We start from the raw sequence: 18102 nt of genomic DNA, 5'->3' as shown, positions 1-18102 counted from the left end.
CAGATTTTTACTTTCCCTAGAAAAATAAAAAGACCTGGCAACATGCCCGCGGGGCAGCACTCGGTGGGCCGAGCTGCCTGTCCAGGGCGGCATGCTTGCTTTCCGGTCTGACGGAGGCCCCCCCTTCCCTTTCATCCCTGCCCGGCTTCCGGCTTTGGGCCTCCCATCCAGCTCTTGAGGCATCTGGGTTTGCCCTAGCCTAGGCCTCGGCAAACTTGTTCCTGTGAAGGGCCAGATGGTCTGTATCACTACTACCTTTGGCCCGCAGTCCATGCAGAAATGAATGGGTATGGCTGTGTGCCAATAAAACTTTATTTACAAAAACACAGCGACCAGATTCGGCACACAGGCCATAGTTTGTTGACCTCTGTCTTAGACCATCCTTTGTCCATGAGGCCTTGGGTTCTGCTAGAACACTGTTGAGTGTCCAGAGCATGGTTGTGCCTTGAGGAACCTAGTTGGGGTCGGGTAGACCTCAGAAGCCTCTCCCTAGCAGCTGACTTCAGAGAGCCTCAGGTTTGGTGGGGGCCGCAGCACTGGGTAAGGTGGGGGCTGAGGCAGGAGCCACTGGGGAGGGCAGGAGCCATCATCCCATCCTAGGTAATGCTGGCCCCTGAGCTCATGCAGGAACCAGGCAGCTCTCAAACTCTGGGGTGTTAGAATCACCTGGGGCACTTGTTTAAAAACTCCCAGACATTCTGGAAGGATGTTCCGTGAATCTGCAGCTGGGGGGTCGTTGAAATCTGTTCTCGCAGGAGGCCAGATGTTCTAGGTTCCAGAACACACCATGGCAGAAGCCGTGGCTCTGAGGGGTAAAGGGAGCTTGAGGACTATTTACATGAGCTGGTGTCATCCTTTTGCAGACAGGCAAACGGTCTAGAGAGAGAACTGACTTGCCAGAGTCAGGAGCTGATGTCACTTTTCATCTTGGGTTTCCAGCAGAGGGAGGGCTGCAGGTCAGGAGACTTGAGCAGGGGTTGGAGGCAGGGGTGGGGTCAGGTCCAGGGTGTTTATTTTGCTGAGTTTCTTCTCTTTGGGGGCATGTGTGCCCAGCTCTGGAAAGATGGCAGCCAAGCCGAAGGCTGCAAGAAGTCCTCTGCGTGGGGCGGAGGGGGAAGGGTGGGTGGAGCGGTACCAGCCCTCATGTCCGGGGCTGTTGCCTGTGTTCTTCTGATAGGCTCGGGCCCATCCCAGCCCTGGAGCTCCCAGGGGAAGGAAGCAAGGAGCTGGAGGATGCAGCCGTGCCTATCTGGGGAGCCCAGGGAGGCTGGTGACACGGGAACAGCAGGCTTGGGGCCGTGGGGAACACTGCCAAATCCACGTTTATCCACATACTCAGTGGAGTTTGTCACTTCAGGAACTGGCTTTGAAGACCTATTGGGTGTGCAAAGGGGGACACACATGGCTGAGGGGAGGATGTGGAGAGGGCATTCCAGGGTCCTGGGGACAAATGCCAGTTCTAGGGTACAAAGGGACTAAGTCTAGTGCCCTAACCAACTACCACGGAGGCTGCAGCTCCAGTGTGAAGCCCAGAGGTGAGTTCATGGTCAGAGCCCAAGCTGGGAAAGGAGCGAGTTCCAGAATGTTCTAAGAGCCTCACCACGGGCTCTAGGCACCAAGCACTGGATACACCCAATTGCAAGTGTCCTTCGAAAGCTGGGGTTGGGGCAGGATCCCAGGGAGCAGCCTGGGCCTGGGGACCCGTCAGTCCTGTTCCGAGGGTCACGTGCCCGCCCGGAGGGGTCAGAGCAGCCGGCACAGCCGGTGCTGCTTCTGCCGCTGCGTTTTCTTCAGGGCGCTGAGGGCCACCTTGGCGGCCTCCCGGAAGACATCCTCCACGTTCTCCCGAAATTTAGCGGAACATTCCAGATAGAGGGCGGCTCGGATCTGTTCGGAGATGCTCAGGCCCTGGTGGGGGGAGGGGCCAGCATTAGATGAGGGGCCTGGAGCATGGAGGTGCCTCCAGATACCACCTTGTGGGTTTAGGGCTGGCTCTGGGGGCTCTTGGAGCCGAAATCCTGGTGTGGGGCGCCTCTCTCCACCCCCGGGCTGGCCCCCACCAGTGCGTGGATGGAGCAGAGGGCCTGTTTGGTGTGGCGCTGCTGGGAGACACGGAGGCCTCCACCCTGCCATCTCTCCAACCGCCGGCAGAATCCGGGGCCGAATTCTGAGAAGCGGGGCTGGTTGGGGTGTCTGCCAGGCCTGCGAGAAGAGATGAAGGCCTCGTGCCCCTCTTCCTTCTCGAAAGTATGATTAGGCAACTGAGCTTGCTATTAAAGTGAAAAGCATCTTTAATTCTAAAACAAATGTACTTTTCCTGATGCTTCTTTCTTTCATTAAACTTCATTCCTTTTATTCCCTTGGGCCTCTCCCTGAAGACCACGGGGTTTGGTTTTGCCTGTGACTCTCATGAGTTGGGTTCATGGCCCAGACTCTGGAGCCAGAGTGGCTGGAACGGCATCCTAGCTCCACTTCGGGTTAGCCGTGTGACCCTGGGCAAGCTAATTAACCTCTCTGGGTCTCAATTTACCTGCTGCAAATGGGGGACACCGATTAGTACCTGCCTTGGGGTTATAAGGATTAAATGAGGTCAGTGACATGGACTAGCAACAGTTAACATTTCAAAGTTATCATCCTTAGGATCCTTTTTGCTCCGGTGGTTCCAGAGGCCACGAGGGCACCCCAGTTGCAGTGGCCAAAGGCCTGGGCTCCTGGCTGTGGGGTGGGGTGGGCGGGTGGGGGCGGGGCCCCTGGCTGACCTGCAAGTAGGTGATGGGCTCCAGCTGGGCCGCCCGGAGCTTCCGCAGCTGCTCCTTGTCCTTCCTCAGGTCCGTCTTGCAGCCAATGAGCACCATAGGGGTCCCACGGCAGAAATGTGTGACTTCAGGGACCCACTGTGGAGGGAGAGGCCGGGGATCAGGGCTGGGGCCAAATCCGTGGCCCCCACCCCCAGAGGCAGGCTGGCTGGGAGACGGGCCTCACCTTAATGAGGACGTTGTCATAGCTGGTGGGGTTCATGACGTCGTAGCAGATGAGCACAAGGTGAGTGTTCTGGTAGGACAGGGGCCGCAGCCGGTCATAGTCTTCCTGCCCTGAAATGGGAGAGCAGGTGGGGGTCAGGGAGGCACGCTTCCTGCCCATCCGAATCCCCTGTGTGGGCTCAGATGTCCAAGGGGTCGGGGCCTCCTGGACAAGTCACCCCCGTCTCTGGGCTTCAGTTTCCTCATCTGGACAACACGTGGCAGCCCACAGTCTCCGACGGTAGCAACGATTACACGACATGAAACCCGGGTAGTGTTCAGAGCCGGGCCTGATCACAACTATGCGCTCGAAGCGCTGCTGCTGGCAATTATGCTGAGGACGGCTAACCCCCGTCACCTTGTCGGGGTGCAGACTGAAGCCACAGCCCCCGCCCAAAGATGCAGTTAACCAGTTAACCAGGGAGGGTGAGCCCAGGCCAACAGGTGGAATTCCTCCTGCCAGTTCTGGCAGATGCTGGGGGGGTGAGGGGCTGCTGGAGATAACGAGCTCGCTCCCCACCCAGATCCACCCCACACCGCAGCCGTCACCCCCACATCAGACACCTGGGGAGAGGAGAATGCTCCCAACAATGGGTCTCTCCCCAATACCGAGGGAATCAGAGCCCAGTGCTGGGCTGGAGCAGTGGTGGGCTTGTTTTTTTTTTTATATAAATTTTATATCTACAATTTCAAACTTAACAAAAATTTCAAAAAACAGCACCAAGAACTCCTTTAGTCAGATCTACGGAGTGTTGACGTTTCACCACCCCATAAACGCTGAACCACAGGGGAGGCAGAGGCAGATGTGGCCTCCTCAGCCAGGGGTCTGTCCCTGCGGATCTCCTAAGAGCAGCAACAGTCTCTCACCTGCCACAGCACAAGTGTCCGGCTCGGGGAAGCAGGACCGGCATGGTGCTCTAGTCCAATCCCCGGCCACATTCAGACTCCACCAATAATGTCCTCTAGTACATTTTTCTTCCAGGCCCAGAAGCAGGCCTGGATTGATACACGGTACTTAGTCATCACGCCTGATATTTTTGAAAAACCCCCACAGTGAGGCCTGTGAGAGCCTTTGAGGCTCATGGGCGGCCCCCAGCCACCTCCACAGAAAGGGGAAGTGACTTTCTTCCACTGAACAGGAATCCCCCACCCCCGCCCCTGCTCCTCTCTCCAGCCTGCAGATGCCCCGAGTGATGCCAGCCTGCCCTCTACTCCCCCGCTGCTAAAGGCCTCTCGGGATAAGTGGCCTCTCCGGGAAGCATGGAAGGGCCATGTCCTGCTTCCGGCTCCCCACTGATGAGCACCCTCTCCCTTCCCACTCTCCCCTTCGACCCAGGACCCCTGATGATGTGCAGTGAACAGCTGCCACAGTTATGACGATGGCTGGGCCAGGAGGACTGTCCATGCCGTTGTTCAGTCCAAGTCCCCCCAACACCGGAGAACGGGGGTGGGGGTGCACATCCAGGCCCTCCTGCTTTCATCGCCACGAGCTGAAGAAATCCTTATCAGACAGTGGGAAACTGTCCCAGCATGCTATTCCAGCCCATCTCCTCCCCCTTTCTGTCACCAAACTGTCCCCTCTTCTAACGTTGGTCCGTGTCTTTCTAGACTTCTACTGTCCGATGGGGTAGCCGCCAGCCTCGTGAGGCTATTTAACATTAAAAATTCAGGTTCTGCATTACACTAGCCACATTTCAAGTGACTGACTGCCACACAGGGCAGTGGCTACTGTAACAGACAGGGCAGGTGTCAAACGTCTCCACCACTGCAGAAAGTCCTTTCGGACACCGTGGCCCCATCCTCGGCCAAGCCACCAGCGGTCTCCCGTGCCACCTTCCCGCTGGTCTCCTGCTGCCTCTCAGTGCGTCCATTCTTTACCTGGCAGCTGGACGGATCTTGAAACACAAGTAAGATCCTGCCCCTCTCTTCCCAACTGAAACACCTTCGGTGCCTCCCTATGGCCTTCGAGCAAAATCTGAACACCTCCCTGTGGTCCAGATGACCTGGGGCCCGCTGGTCTCGACCATCTGCCCCCGGCCACACCGCTCACTCACTGCCGTCCGGCCAAGGTGGCCTCCTTGCTGTTTCTCAAACCTCCTAAGCTCTTGGACCTCAGAGCCTCTGCACGTGCTGTTCCCTCCCCCCGGCATGCTGGGCCCTCATCTTTTCCCCATCTCCTTCCTCGCATTTTATTTTTAATCATTCGGACTGACCGTCTTTTTTCCTTCCGCAGGATAATTGCCTTGTCTCTTTCTACTTAATACCACCTTGTGCTTTATATACTTTCTAGAATGCCCTTGCTCACAAATGATTCAGAAGTCCCGACAGCAACCACCGGATGTGCCAGTCAGGAAACCTAGGGACTCCCATGTACAAGGAGAGAAACTGCGTTTCAGAGAAGTGACGGGCCCCGCCCCAGGACGCGTGTCAGCGAATGGGCCGGGATTGCACCCCGGCTCGTTAAATCACAAGTCGAGCGTTCCGTCTGGGACCGGACAGCAACGCTTTTTTTCTGCTTTGTACATTGCAAAAAAAAAAAAAAAGAAAAAAATTACGGGGCGAAGCACGACACGTGGTCTCACTCCCTTCCGGAAGCGTCACCGGGCCTGCTGAGCTCCCCGTCCTTCCTCACGCCTCCGGGCCGACTCCCCGCCACTTGCCATCACCCCCACCCGTTTTGCCCCCACGATCCCCGCTCACGGATTTACTCGTTTACTGCCTGTCCCCGCGGGACTAAGCAGCACCCCAAAGGCAGGCACCCTATCTGCCCTTTAAAATGACTCCTGGCACCCGGTGGGCGTCCAGTACTGGCTGCTGAAGTTGTTTAGCTCTGGCCAGAAGCAGCGGAGCCGAGGGCTGAGACCGGCCACTGGGTTTGGCGATTATGGCTGCGACGGTGTCGGCAGAGCTGGCGAAGGCAGACGTCGGGCTGAGAGGGTTGAAGGAGGAAGTGGGGCCAAGCCTGCTCCACCTCAGCACCCCCACCCTGCTGCTCCCTCTTCTGGAAGGCTCTTGCCCAGGTAGCGGCATGGCTCGCTCCCTCCTTTTCCTTCAGGTCTCTGTAGAAGTGTCACCTTCTCGGAGGGAGCCGTTGCAACGGCTCTGAAAGGGCCTCCTTCCCGGGTTACCCCACAAGCCACCAAGCCTCTGTTTTTCCTCCTCCCATGTATCACTCACTACCTGATGTCCTGATAGTCTTCCGTTTTTTTTTTTTTTTTGGTCTCCCCCATGAGCACTCGTGCCTGCTGAGGACAGGAGTGATCGCTGTCTGTGCTGCTCACTGTTAACCCCTGAGACTCGGGTCAGCTCGGCAAACGTCTGACGAATGTATGAACAAGTGAGTGTGTGCGTGAAATGCAATGACAGTCCCCACGGCTCTCAGCCTTTCCAAGGACGCTGTGCTTGTATCTCTTGTGTAAAGTTCAGCCGCTGCTCTGAGAGGTAAGCTGGGAGGGGAGGGTTCTTCCTGTCAGCAGCCCACGTGGCTGAAGGGGCATCTCTCAAGGTCATAGACAGGCTCCCCGGGAGCTGGAGCACCAACTCAAATCCAAGGTCAACTGCCTGCCAAGCCACTCTAAAATGCCAGTTCTCTCAGGAAGCCTTCCACAGCCTTCCCAATTGGGAATTAACCTCTCGGCCTCAGTTTCCTCATCTGTGAAGTAGATATGTGAGAAGCAGGCGAGCCTTGATGACAATACTAATAAAAACGGTTACTATCGAAAGTACTTATTGGCAATGCTCGCTCATCATATGCCAGGCCCCATGAGAAGCCCTGGCCTGCACTGACTCATCATTCTTCACTATGACTATTAGAGCTGTTATTATCCCCATTTTACAGACGCAGAATCTGAGGAACGGAGAGGCGAATTAACTCGTCAAAGGTCACGCAGCTCAGAGAAAGCTTTGGAAATAACAGAAGACCGTAGGTAGAACTATTGGGGTACCTCTGTCTACCCCAAAGGGTACAGAGGTGTTGTCCTTACCCTATATAGCCCAGCCCTGACCAGGTGAGGAGGAGAAGGCTGCCAGCGTTTCAAGAACGAGAGGGACTCTGGGAGGGGGACGACTGTGCCTGGCCCGACTTCCCCCAGGATTCCGTGTGGGCCTCAGGGACCAGGCTGGCCCATGTTAAGACTTCCAGGTGCTGTTGACCTCAGTCTCCTTGGGAGGGGTGGAGTGTCCTAGACACCTCTCTCACATGAGTCAGGAGGGCCAGGCTGCAGTCAGATTCGTGTCCTATGACCTTGGTACCTTCCCTCTCTGGACCTCAGTTTCCTTATCTGGAAAAGGGGGTGATAACCCTGGCCCTGATAGTTAAAGGAATTATATAGGCTGAGCAATGATGGACCAAGGTGAGGTCCAACTGCTACTGTGCTTACTACTAAAACAGAAACTTCTGAGGGGCAGGGGCCCGGCTGGGGGGTTCTAACCCTGGATCTTTAGACCGAGGGGGTCCTCCAGCCACAGGTGGTACTATTACCCTCCCATTTACCCACAGTGATGCCAAGGCTTAAAGGGGCCGAGTCACCTGTCTACAAGCACACAGCGGCCCCACCCTGGCTTCTGCAGATGGGTGTCAAATGTTTAAAAAAGCCTCAGTTACGAGGCTTTTGTTGCTGGCGAGGAAAGTTCTCTGGGGCAGGGAGGAAGTGAGGCTCCGGTATTTCCTTTGTGGGAGGCTTTGCTGCGACAGTCATCTTTCTGGGGGAAGGGGTCCCCAAGGCCTGCAGCTAGGTTCAAGACAGAGGGTGTCATCAGGCCACAGTGGTCCCCAAATCAGCTGGAGGACATACATAGGACAGGTGGGTCCCAGCTCTGGCCAGAGTGTTGGTCATGGGAGGAGTACAGGCAGCGTGAGAAAGTGAAGCTTCCAGAAGAGGAACCCACTTTTAGTAGGGCTACTGGGGCCCGCCCACCTGCATGTCCTCCCTGGAGACTGACGTGGCTGGGCTGGAGCAGTACCGGCCTGGAGCTGCGAGCGTGTGCTAATGATCCGCGGCTCCTGCTCCCCGAGCCTCCAGTGCTCCTGGCCCCTAGACGCCCTAGCAAATCCTCCGTCCCCCGCCTTCCTCCTGTTCCCACCTCAGGCCGAGAAGGGGACCACAGCTCCCCACCACCCTGGGCAATCCCCACCCCAAGGCCCAGATAACTCCGCCTCTGGTGTCTTAACATCCCACCTCACCCGCCCCCGCTCTGCCCAGGAAACTTCAGAGCTCACCACAGCTTCCTGCCTCTGAGGGTGTCGGGCGGCAGGCAAGGCTGCTGGGCCATGGCTGCAAACAGCTCCCGCCCCCTTCACCTTCGAGCCTTGGGAGCTCTGTCACCACCCCCCCATTCACCCTCCCGCTGCTTTTGTGTCTGTAACTGTTTCTGCGGGATGGAGACAGGTAGCCAGGCTGGCCTCCCCTGTGGGATGCTGTGGCCCAGGTCCTGGGAGTGAATGAAGTCCAGCCTCCCAGGGGGCCACCCGTCCCAGGGCTCTGGTCATCAGTGGTTGGTTGGAAAGATGCCACACTGTACCCCACCTCCTCCCACCCTTGCCATGGGGTCTAGCCCATTGGGTTCTAGAACCTTCTACAATAACCTTTATTAGATTCATCTCTTGCTCGCCTACTCTCTTTCTGTGGTCACCTAGTCAATCTTTTCTGCCACATTCTCCTGATATCTGTCCACCTCATGGGTAGAGACAGACATCATCGCCGTTAGCACAGAGGACCTCTCCGGGGGCGTCTCTGCGTTCAGACTTATCCTTCACCCACGGCACAGTCATCCCACAAGCCTCGCTCTAGGACGAGTGCTGTGCTGGGCACTGGCTTGTGGAAGACGAAGGGCCCAGTCTTTCCTTTGCGCTCTTCCTGACAGCGGGCTTCCCAGGTGAGGACCGGTCACAGCGGGACACCCCTGAGGAGGGAGCTGTCACAGCTCTTCCTTCCTTCCCTGCACTGTCCTGCTGCCTGTGGGGACTGCTAGGAAGAGTCATGCTGAGAAATGGGTGGGGGCTAAAAAATCACAATGACAACACAGCTCTCCTTGAGAGCCAGCCCCAGGGTGAGGCGCTGCCCGTCGCCTGGGCCTGCTGTATTGCTCAGGACTATTTTAGGCCTGATTACATGTGAGGAAACCAAGACCCAGGCATCCCCATGACACTTGGCCAAGGAGCCAGCACAAGGAGGGACTGTCACTGCTTGGGGCTATAGAGCAGGGGACGAAGCTCTCTCCATCCCTACCGAAGCAGCTCTTAGAGCAAATCCATTCTTACACCAAGTAGAAGCTTTCCAGAACCTTCACATGGCAACCTACGCTGACATGTTCTTTGAGCACCTTTCTCTGGGTGAGACCAGAAAGACCAGAAGTCCAGCGCTGGGTGTGATAGAGCAGGCTTAGGTGAACAGTGAACCCTGGGGACCTGATGGGAGATGCCCTGAGGGAAATCCCGGACTCTTCCGGCCCCACCCACAATGTTAATGAACCTGCCCCCCCTTCCCGGACAGGAAACATGTGAAACCGAGAGTCCCAGACACACCAGGGTTTTTACTGCTCTTGTGGCCACACCCTCAGGAATTCCTCAGAAGCCTTTAGCTTTCCCAGTTCACCCATGGGAGGCTTGGCCCCGAGTTCTGGGAGCAGCCCTGCCAGACCCTCGTCTAACAAGAGGGGGACGGTCCACAGAGGCCACTGCATGGAAGGTGGGAACACACCCATACAGCAAAGCCTGCCAAAGGCAGGAACAGAAGAGGGGTCTGGGGCAGGGATAGCCCCTCCCCATCCTCTCCAGGTGTTGCGAGAGATGCTACTGGCAGCTCTGGACGGGGCTGGATTTTGGCTCCTAGACCAGAGACTTCACCTCATATATACAAGGCTTGTCTGGGGAAGGGGCACCCGATGACGAGGTTCTGTATAAGTCACTAAACACTGAGTCACAGGTCACTAAACACTGTGTCATGGAGGTAGGGGTGAGGCCTCAGCTGGGGATCCTGACCTATGCTCCCCAATGTTGACTCAGTCCAGAGGGGAGCCAGGGCAAGATGGAAGCTCTCTGAGGACAGACAGTTCCACCCACCAGTGTATCACCCAAATCCTCTTACTGGTCTGCTTTTCCCACCCATCCCCCAACAACGAGGACTCTGAGGACTAACGCAAGCAGCATTCATCCACTAGGAGCTGCAGGTAGACACTCTCATTCCAAGAGCTCTGTTCCTTTCTCAGTGCTTGGTTTCTTCCAGGAAACCAACAAGGCACAGAACTGTAGCCACAAAATCCTAAAACCACAGGCTCAGAATTTCGGAGCGCAAAATACCAGAATCCCGTACTGTAGCCCATGGAATCCCAGAAGTGTGGGAATCAAAATTTTCATCCATGGGAACCTGAGCTTCAGGACCGTCTGCCACAGACTTTCGGAGTCACAAGCTCTGATCTGTTGCCCAGAGCATTCTAGAAGCATAGGACTCAGAAATGTTGCCCACGGACTCCATACAAGAGGACTCAAATCTACAGCCCACACATTCTTAAGAGACCATAGCAGGTCACACGAAATCTGAGCACCATAGGAAGCAGAAAGAAACCTACAGGATTTTCTAGAACCACAGGGGAGGGACGAAGCAGAGGGCTCTCAGCACATGAGCGCTGGGTGGTGGCCCAGAAGCTCACCGTGTCCAAATTCTCTCCTTTTACAGATGGGGCGACTGAGGCCCAGGAGGCTGAGAGGGCCACCAAGCCGGCGCCTCTCTGCGGCCCCCAGGAGTAATGGGGCTGTCAGAGCCCCGCGGAGGCTGGCGGCCAGGGATGCCCAGATAGGAGACACCCTGCGGGCGGCCTCGGGGACCCTCCGCGCGGCCTCTAGGACCCTCCGCGCGCAGCCGCACTCACCGGCAGTGTCGTAGAGGTTCAGGGTCACCTCCTTGCTGCCCACTGTCACGCTGGCCGTGTATTTCTCGAATACGGATGGGGCGTAATGCTGTTGATGAAGGAGTCAGGTTGGTTCTTAGGGATGTGGCGGGGTCCCGGGGTCCAGCTGGACTCCTCCCCACTTTCCACCGTCGCCCCATCCAGCTCGGCTCCCCCACCCCCTGGGCTCTGGAATTCCCAAAGGAGACCCCCAGGGAAGCGGCCGACTTTCCCCGAGCAAGACGCCGGGGACCCGGGGTCCGGGCTTGGGGTGCAGGCCCTTGTCCCCAGTGGTCCCGAGCCCGACCCCCGCAGCCTACCCGCCTCCGGCACCCCGGAGGGCCTCACCTCGGGGAAGGAGCCCTGGCTGTACACCATGAGTAACGAAGTCTTGCCGCATCCTCCGTCGCCCACGATCACGATCTTCAGCTCTTTCCTGCCCGGGCCCGGGGCGGCGGTCGGGGCCGGGGTCTCTGAGGCGTCCATAGCCGGGAACCCGCGGCACTGGCAGCAGCGCGCCAGGCAGAGCCCTGGGGTTGAGAGATCCGAGGCGGGGGCGGGACCCAGGGGAGGGGCTAGAAGAAGCCCCGCCCCCTTCGAGCCGGCACCGCCTCCGCCAGGCAGCCACCCGGGCCGACCTCCCAGCCTGCTTCCTTCCTGCTAAGGTACAAGCCCGGGACGTACACCTCTCATTCAGGGGGAAACTGAGGCAACTGAGAAACGGGATGCTTAGCTGCAAGCGCATCATGGCGTGGCCCCCACCGTCAAGACCCGATCCTTTCCGCGGCTCCTCGCCGGCCACCCCTGATTGGCAGGCTCGGTAGGAGCTCTCTGATTGGCCGGCTTGGCCTCCTACACCAGACAGGGACTCTTTGATTGGCGGACCGACCTCCCTCCCCCAGCACCTGGGTTCGAGGAGCTTTGGTGTCAAGCTCTGGGAAAAGTCCCTCCGCTTTGCCCCGCCCCAGTTGTGTGGCCCGGGACAAGTCAGCCTGTGACCTGTTTCCTCACAGGAGGTAGGTTGGTGTTACCAGGGAAGATGCTGGCACGGGGTTGCGGTCTACGCACCTAGTCTGGCCCTCCCGGCGCCTGTACGCTTGTGGGTTAGGGGTGGAGAACAGCGGTTCCGCTTACCTTCCCCACCTCCCCTCCCTAGGGACGCAAAGTGGCCTTCTGGCGCCCCCTGCCGGGCGATCGCCTCGGCGAGGGCGGCAGGTGAGCAGCCCCAAACCACGCGAGGAGACTCCAAGGAACAGAAGCATGAACCTAGCAAGACACCTTCAAGGGACGGGGAAGGCCAGAGTAGCTCTAGTGGAAATCAGCTGTACCCCCTCCCTGCCCCACACCGGTCAACTCTGGAGACTGATAACCCGTATCCCCACCCATAAATATAATTGTTCTCCGGCCAGCAGCCACACATCTCCCAGTCCCCTGACCAAAACAACTATTCACTGAGCACTCACTAGGTTCAAGGACCACCGGGAGGGCTAGCTGCGAGCACCGGTCCCCCATCCCTTCCCCTCTCTTCGACCCTGGACTGACTTCCTTTGCACAGGTCAGGAGTGGCAAGGACCCCTGGAGCAGTTGAGCAGCAGGCAGGCCCACGCTGGGGCATGGCCAAGCGAGCGAGCAGGGTCCTCCCAGCTGGGGCTGGACCTCTGGTAGTTTCCTCAAAGAGGGGCTGGCAGGACTCAGGATCTTCTTGCCTCTTCCCCACCTGGAGATTCCCAATTTCAAGTTCGCAGCAAAGATGAGGTAAAACTTTACTTCAGGGAGGAAACTGCCAACCTGGCAGTTCCATACAAGCCAGGGTCGTTTTCAGTGGACGCAAGACGCGGCCTGACCACCAGAGGGCAGCAGCGACCGCCTGTGGAAGCCTCAATCAGCCGGAGCTGGGAAGAGGCGGTAAGGTCCCTTCCCAGGTTGTTGAGGGAAAGCCAGCCAGAGGACACCGCCTGGGTCAGGCACCTCTAGACAAATTTACAGCAACTCATTCATTCATTTTTTTGCAACACACGTTTATTGTGAGGCAGTTGTGTTCCTGCCTGTATGGAGCGCAGAGACGCTGTTTAGAGACCAGAGCCCCTGTGGGGTTCAGAGGATGAGATGGCAGGGGAGGGGGGACCTGAAATAAGCTTGCAGCGTTGGGAGGACAGGTAAGGGGACAATGGGTTCCCACCCTGGGCCAATGAATGGTGGCCAGAAAACCCCAGCTGGTTAGGCAGTGGCTGGGGAGTGAGGGGAAAAAGACTCGATGCGGTTGTCTAGGTAACTGGGGTAACATGCCACAGGGCCTGGCTGCGGGGCTCAAGCAGGGCGTTGGGCAGAAGGCTCCTGGACAGGCCCAGCTAAAGCTGGGCCCTCAAGTTCTCTCTGCTGCAATTGGCTGGTGAGCATCCTGACGTTGGCAGGAAAAGAGGGGACTAGGTCCAGAGACATGTCAGGACTGACCCCAGGACCACAGGAAGAGGGGGGAAGATGGAAGAGGGCTGAGTGAGGGGAGGAGCACTTACCTGTACAGCCATCTTCTCACCTCAGGCCTGACCCCCACAGCAGGGAGCCCAAAGCTCAGGGAGGGCCTGGGAGAGTTAAGAGTAAAGGGAGTCTGCCTCATTCTCTGGGGAGAATTCACTTAGAAAGGTTACCCCACTCTGAGTAAACAAACTCACCCAAAACTGGGTTAACCTCACGAGCCTGTGGGAAGGCTCCTGAATATCCCCAAAATAATCAGACCTCAGTTTCCACTTTCTCCATCTGAGTAATGGGGCTACAATTTTGACTCACGACAGAACCACTTACACAAAACTGAGAGGAGGGAGCAAAGGGAAAAGCGAGCCCTCCCAGCCCTGCCTGGGTGCAGGCAGGGCAGCCGACGCTGGCCCGGGCCTGCCCACCCACCCCTGCCAGGGCAAAAGCCTGACAGAACCCCAACCCCAGCCGGTTTGGAGCGTGTTTGATTTGGACCCAGCTCCAGTGGTGGTGTTGGGCTGGATCTGTAACTAAAAATACCCGGCAGCCAGGCCAGCTGCTCCGTGCTGTCTCAGAGGCAGCAGGGCCAGGGCGGGCCAGGTGAGGAGCTGGGCACAACCCACGTGCCCAGGAGGCCCTGCTCCCTTACCTGCGAGAAGTTTCGAGGACCCAAGTCTTTCTATTCAGCAGGAATTCCTGGATTTGGAAAGGCAAAAAAGATGCTTAAAACTGGTTCTTGCCAGAGAACTTGCTGGGATACAGAGGCCTCGGGGAGCTGGCCGGGTGGTGTTTGTGGAGTGGACTCATGTGGCCTGTGCCATAGTGAGGCCAGCTGAGCCCAGGACAGAAGGGACCAGAGATACTTCTGTCTTGTCAGGGCAGTGTGGCCAGCACAGGCTAGCATGGGGAAGTGAAGGACAATGCCTGACTTCCACTCCCTGCCCCTACCCCCCAGAGCGGTCCCCCACTCCACGTAAGGCTGAAGAAACCGAGCCTGCATATATAAAGCTATTCTCTGGGGTCCCAGAGATGAGAAGTGGCCTGGGGAGTCACTGCCATACAAAAAGTGCCCCTCACAGAGCCAGATTCAGAAACAGCTCAAAAGATTATTGGCCAAGCACCTCCTCCGGCGGCATGCCGGGAGACCAGTGCTCCTGGAGGGGCAGGGAGCTGCCAGTTTGAGACAACACAGGACCCGGGTGGCCTTGAGAGTATGGATGGGGTGCCTCTCTCCACAATTCAGGCAGAGGCTGCATCTCCACCCAGAGGGTCCAAAAGGTCCCATGGCACCTAGGCCTCTTCGTGGGTGGGCCGGAAGAGGCGGGACCCTGGCGTCCAGTAGTAAAGCAGGTCCAGCCGCCTTCTGCCTGGGGACGCCCTTCCGCTGGCGTGGCCCTCTAGGCAGCCCCGCCCCTCGCTCCCTGGTGACCAGTGGGCGGGGCCGCCCTCGGCAAGGAGGAACACAGCCTGAGGACAGACAGGCTGCCCTGTCCCTTCCAGCCCCCAGGGAGGTGATGGGGTGGGGAAGACCCAAAGAAAGAGGGAGTGAAAAAGAAATGGAAGCGGGGAGGAGGCAGGCTGGGGATGATCATTCCAGGTCATCGGGACACCTCTCCCCCTCCAAGAATCGTACCCAGACCACAGTTTAGCACCTAATTGCTCCCTAATTGGTCCCAGGGAGGGAGTGGAAGAACTGGCTGTAGCCCTCCAGGCAGCAGCTGAAAGGGGAGGGTTTAAATCAACTATTTAACAATCCGACGCCCACGGCAGGTAAAGACCCCCGCCCCCTGAGCCAGAAGGATTCCATCCAAAGGGGACACGGGACACCCTCGGGCGGCAGGACGGTCACGTGAGGATCAGGAGGGTTGAATGGGCTCATCAGCGGCAGAGCTGAAGGTAAACCTCAGGTCTGCTGTAAGTGTGGAAGAGGAGGCCTGTCAACTTTTACAAAGAGCCTTGCCCTGTCCCTCAACCCCCGGGAGAGGAAGACAGGTGCCAGGTGCAGTGAGGTGCACCCACGTTCCTCAAGCAAAGAACAAGATGGACCAAACCCAGCTTATCTGGTACTGGAGAGACCAACGCATGGCAGCTGAGAGCCAAGGAGCCAAGACACCACCAGGGTAACTTTCAACCACACGGCTTCCCCAGCTCCCGGCATGGAAGCCAGCAGACAGCTGGCATGGGAGGGAGCCCAAAATAACCCAGACAGCTGGGACCACGGGGTGCCATGGACACAGGCGCTGGGCTCTAAGTCAAGACACCTGGAGCCCTGTCCAGGCTGCTGCCGGTGACCTTGTGACCTTGGGTGAATCACGTATACTCTCAGAGGGTGGGTGACCCCAAATCCTGACTGATCAAGGAACAGCCTGTGGAGCTGGGGGCGGGCCACCATCCTGACTCAATACAAGCGGAAGAATGATGCTGGCTCTCTTCCCAGGGGAGCTAGTCTTCCCCTTTGCCCTGAGGCTTTGCCACGTGCTCTGGGGTAGGTCTGTGGGGGAGGAGCTCGCAAGCAGCCCAGCCCCCACTCCCAGCAGCCACATCGGAAAGGATGCCAACAGTGTGAAGCCTGAACGTGAGGCCGGCCCCTTTAATCGCACTTAATCTTCCCACCACCCTTTTCAGCATGCATCGTTATCGTTTTACACAGGAGACTCGCCCAAGGTCACCAGCACAGTGCACAGTCAAGCCCATGGCCACCCGACTTAGAGCCTCCCTTGATTAAGCCCCAAGATGCCCCCAACAGAAATTTCAGAGTTGAGCCCTACAGCTCCCCCAGTCCTCAGTTTAGCCTTCACACTGGGGGGCAGGAGATAAAAGTGAGCAGGGCTGATCTGCGGCCCAAGGCCCAAACGGGGGAGGCAGTGTGATCAGTGGCACCTGGGCCCAAATGGTTCATCAAAGTCATCACATACTAAAGAACACATGGGGGAAGGGTCAGAGATCAAGGGCCGCACTGTCTCCAGCTGGGGAGCTTCCTGGAGCCAGGATGGAAAAGTGAGCAGCTTGTTAGGAGCTGCCAGTATTACGAAGCCACCTATTCTGCCGAGCACCGAGCTCGCATCCTCTTCACGACACCCCAGGTGTTACCTAGTCCAAAAGTTCTCAAAACGTGTCCCACATGACAGCAGGAGTACCACCTGGGAAACTTGTCAGGCCCCACCTACCGAATCAAACTGGAGGACCGGCCCCAATCGGTTCTCATGGGTGATTTGGCTGCACGCTCCAGTCTGAGAATCACTGACCGAGGGCCATGTATGTGATGGGCTCAGAGACTGTAGCGCGTACCAGGTGACTGCAGGTAAATAGCTACCCGGTTTGTGTGACGCTATTAACGGGAGTCCTTTTAGTGTGTGTGTGTGGGGGGGGGGCGGGGATCGTGGGAATTCCCAGAAAGCATACGAGTCAAGAAACCAAGAAACCTCTTTTGCAGAAGAGGCTGGCCCGGATGACAGGCCCTGTGTTTCACCTCCCTAGCAGCCAGACATCGGAGTGGAAGAGGCCAGCTCAGTCACCCCAGACACCCTCACTGGGGGCAGGAAGGGACGGCTCTGCTTGGGCCCAGTAGGTGTCTTTCAGAGGCATCCACGACCCTCCCTGCCACAAAACACATCACTGGGAAGCTGTGCCTGGTGCAGCCTCTCCTAGGCTACTAAACCCAGCCAGGGAACTGCACGCCCCAAACTCCTGACAACAGAAGCTGACAGGCCAGGATGGATGGGCTCAGCAGGCAGCCCATTTCACACAGTCAGTCCCACACATCTGTGTGGGGGGAGGGGCCGCAGAACCAGCCTAGCGGGTTTGAGGTATCCGCCCTCCCAGGGCTCCTGGCCAAAGACCCCCAAATCTCCCTTCGAGTTAGGGAAAGGGCTCACACCTACCTTTGTGGGAGTTCTGTCAACTGGGGCCTGCTCCTGCAGTCCAGACAACGCTCCACACGGGTTACTGGCCTGCTGCCCTTCTCTGGCCAAGAGCCTGGGGTGGGGGTGGGAATTAGAGTATTTGTTAGGGAGTTGAAGGCCACAAACCAGACAAGAGCTCCTGGAGGGAACAGGAGCCTTACAATTCGGCCCCCCCCCGCCCCCCACTTCCCAGCTGCCAAGGCAGCCCTCACTCTGGAAAGGCTAAGAGTGGGGGATGGTGGCTGAGTCACGAAGGTTCAGCCCGGGCGACGAGCAGCAGGAGGCGACTTATCTGCATTTCCAAAGGCCCGCCCCGGCCGCATCCCCTCCCCCCGAACGGCCAGAGTTGAGGGTTTACCCGGGATCCCTCCGCTTCGGGGGGGAGGGGACCCCGGGGAAGGCCCATTCGGCCTTCCCAGGCCCCAACCCCCACTTCAGCCTCTAGAGGACCCGGTTGGAGGGCGTGCCCTGGATGACCAGATCCGGGCGTCGGCGGCCTCCGAGAGGGCCTCACGCCCAAAGTGGGGACAAAGGGGGCCCCCAAGCCTCGGGCTCGGCTATCGAAAGGCGGTCGGGAGCTAGACCTGAGCGCCGAGGCCCGGGCGTGCAGGCTGGGCTCGGGGCCGGGCCTCGAGGGAGCGTTCCCTGGCCTCCGGAAGAGCCGGTCGGGGTCAAGGGGCGGCCTCGAGGCCCCAACCGGCCGCGGGGCCCTTTGCTACTGGCTCCCGCGCGGGAGGAAGGAGAAAACGCAGCCGCGGCGCCCCCCGACTCGGGCGCGGGGTCCGAGCCAGCTGCTCAGCCCGCGCCCGTCGTCGTCGAGGCCGCCC

General features: G+C 58.2%; 1 protein-coding gene across 1 annotated transcript; it reads right to left on the bottom strand.

Annotated features, from left to right (window-relative positions):
* Nucleotides 1-280: 280 nt before the first annotated feature.
* On the bottom strand, nt 281-11937 carry RHOF (ras homolog family member F, filopodia associated). The gene is made up of 5 exons (XM_011355758.2): nt 11253-11937; nt 10887-10974; nt 2983-3092; nt 2760-2894; nt 281-1908 (listed from the first exon to the last, which is right to left on the bottom strand). Exons 1-5 carry the CDS (start codon nt 11388-11390, stop codon nt 1744-1746), a joined length of 636 nt encoding a protein of 211 aa, XP_011354060.1. The 5' UTR covers nt 11391-11937; the 3' UTR covers nt 281-1743.
* Nucleotides 11938-18102: the final 6165 nt, after the last annotated feature.

This window comes from Pteropus vampyrus, unplaced genomic scaffold (assembly GCF_000151845.1).
Source record: "Pteropus vampyrus isolate Shadow unplaced genomic scaffold, Pvam_2.0 Scaffold23, whole genome shotgun sequence".
Classification (NCBI taxonomy): domain Eukaryota; kingdom Metazoa; phylum Chordata; class Mammalia; order Chiroptera; family Pteropodidae; genus Pteropus; species Pteropus vampyrus.
Note: the sequence above shows the minus strand (reverse complement) of the source record. Positions and strands in the feature narration are given on the sequence as shown.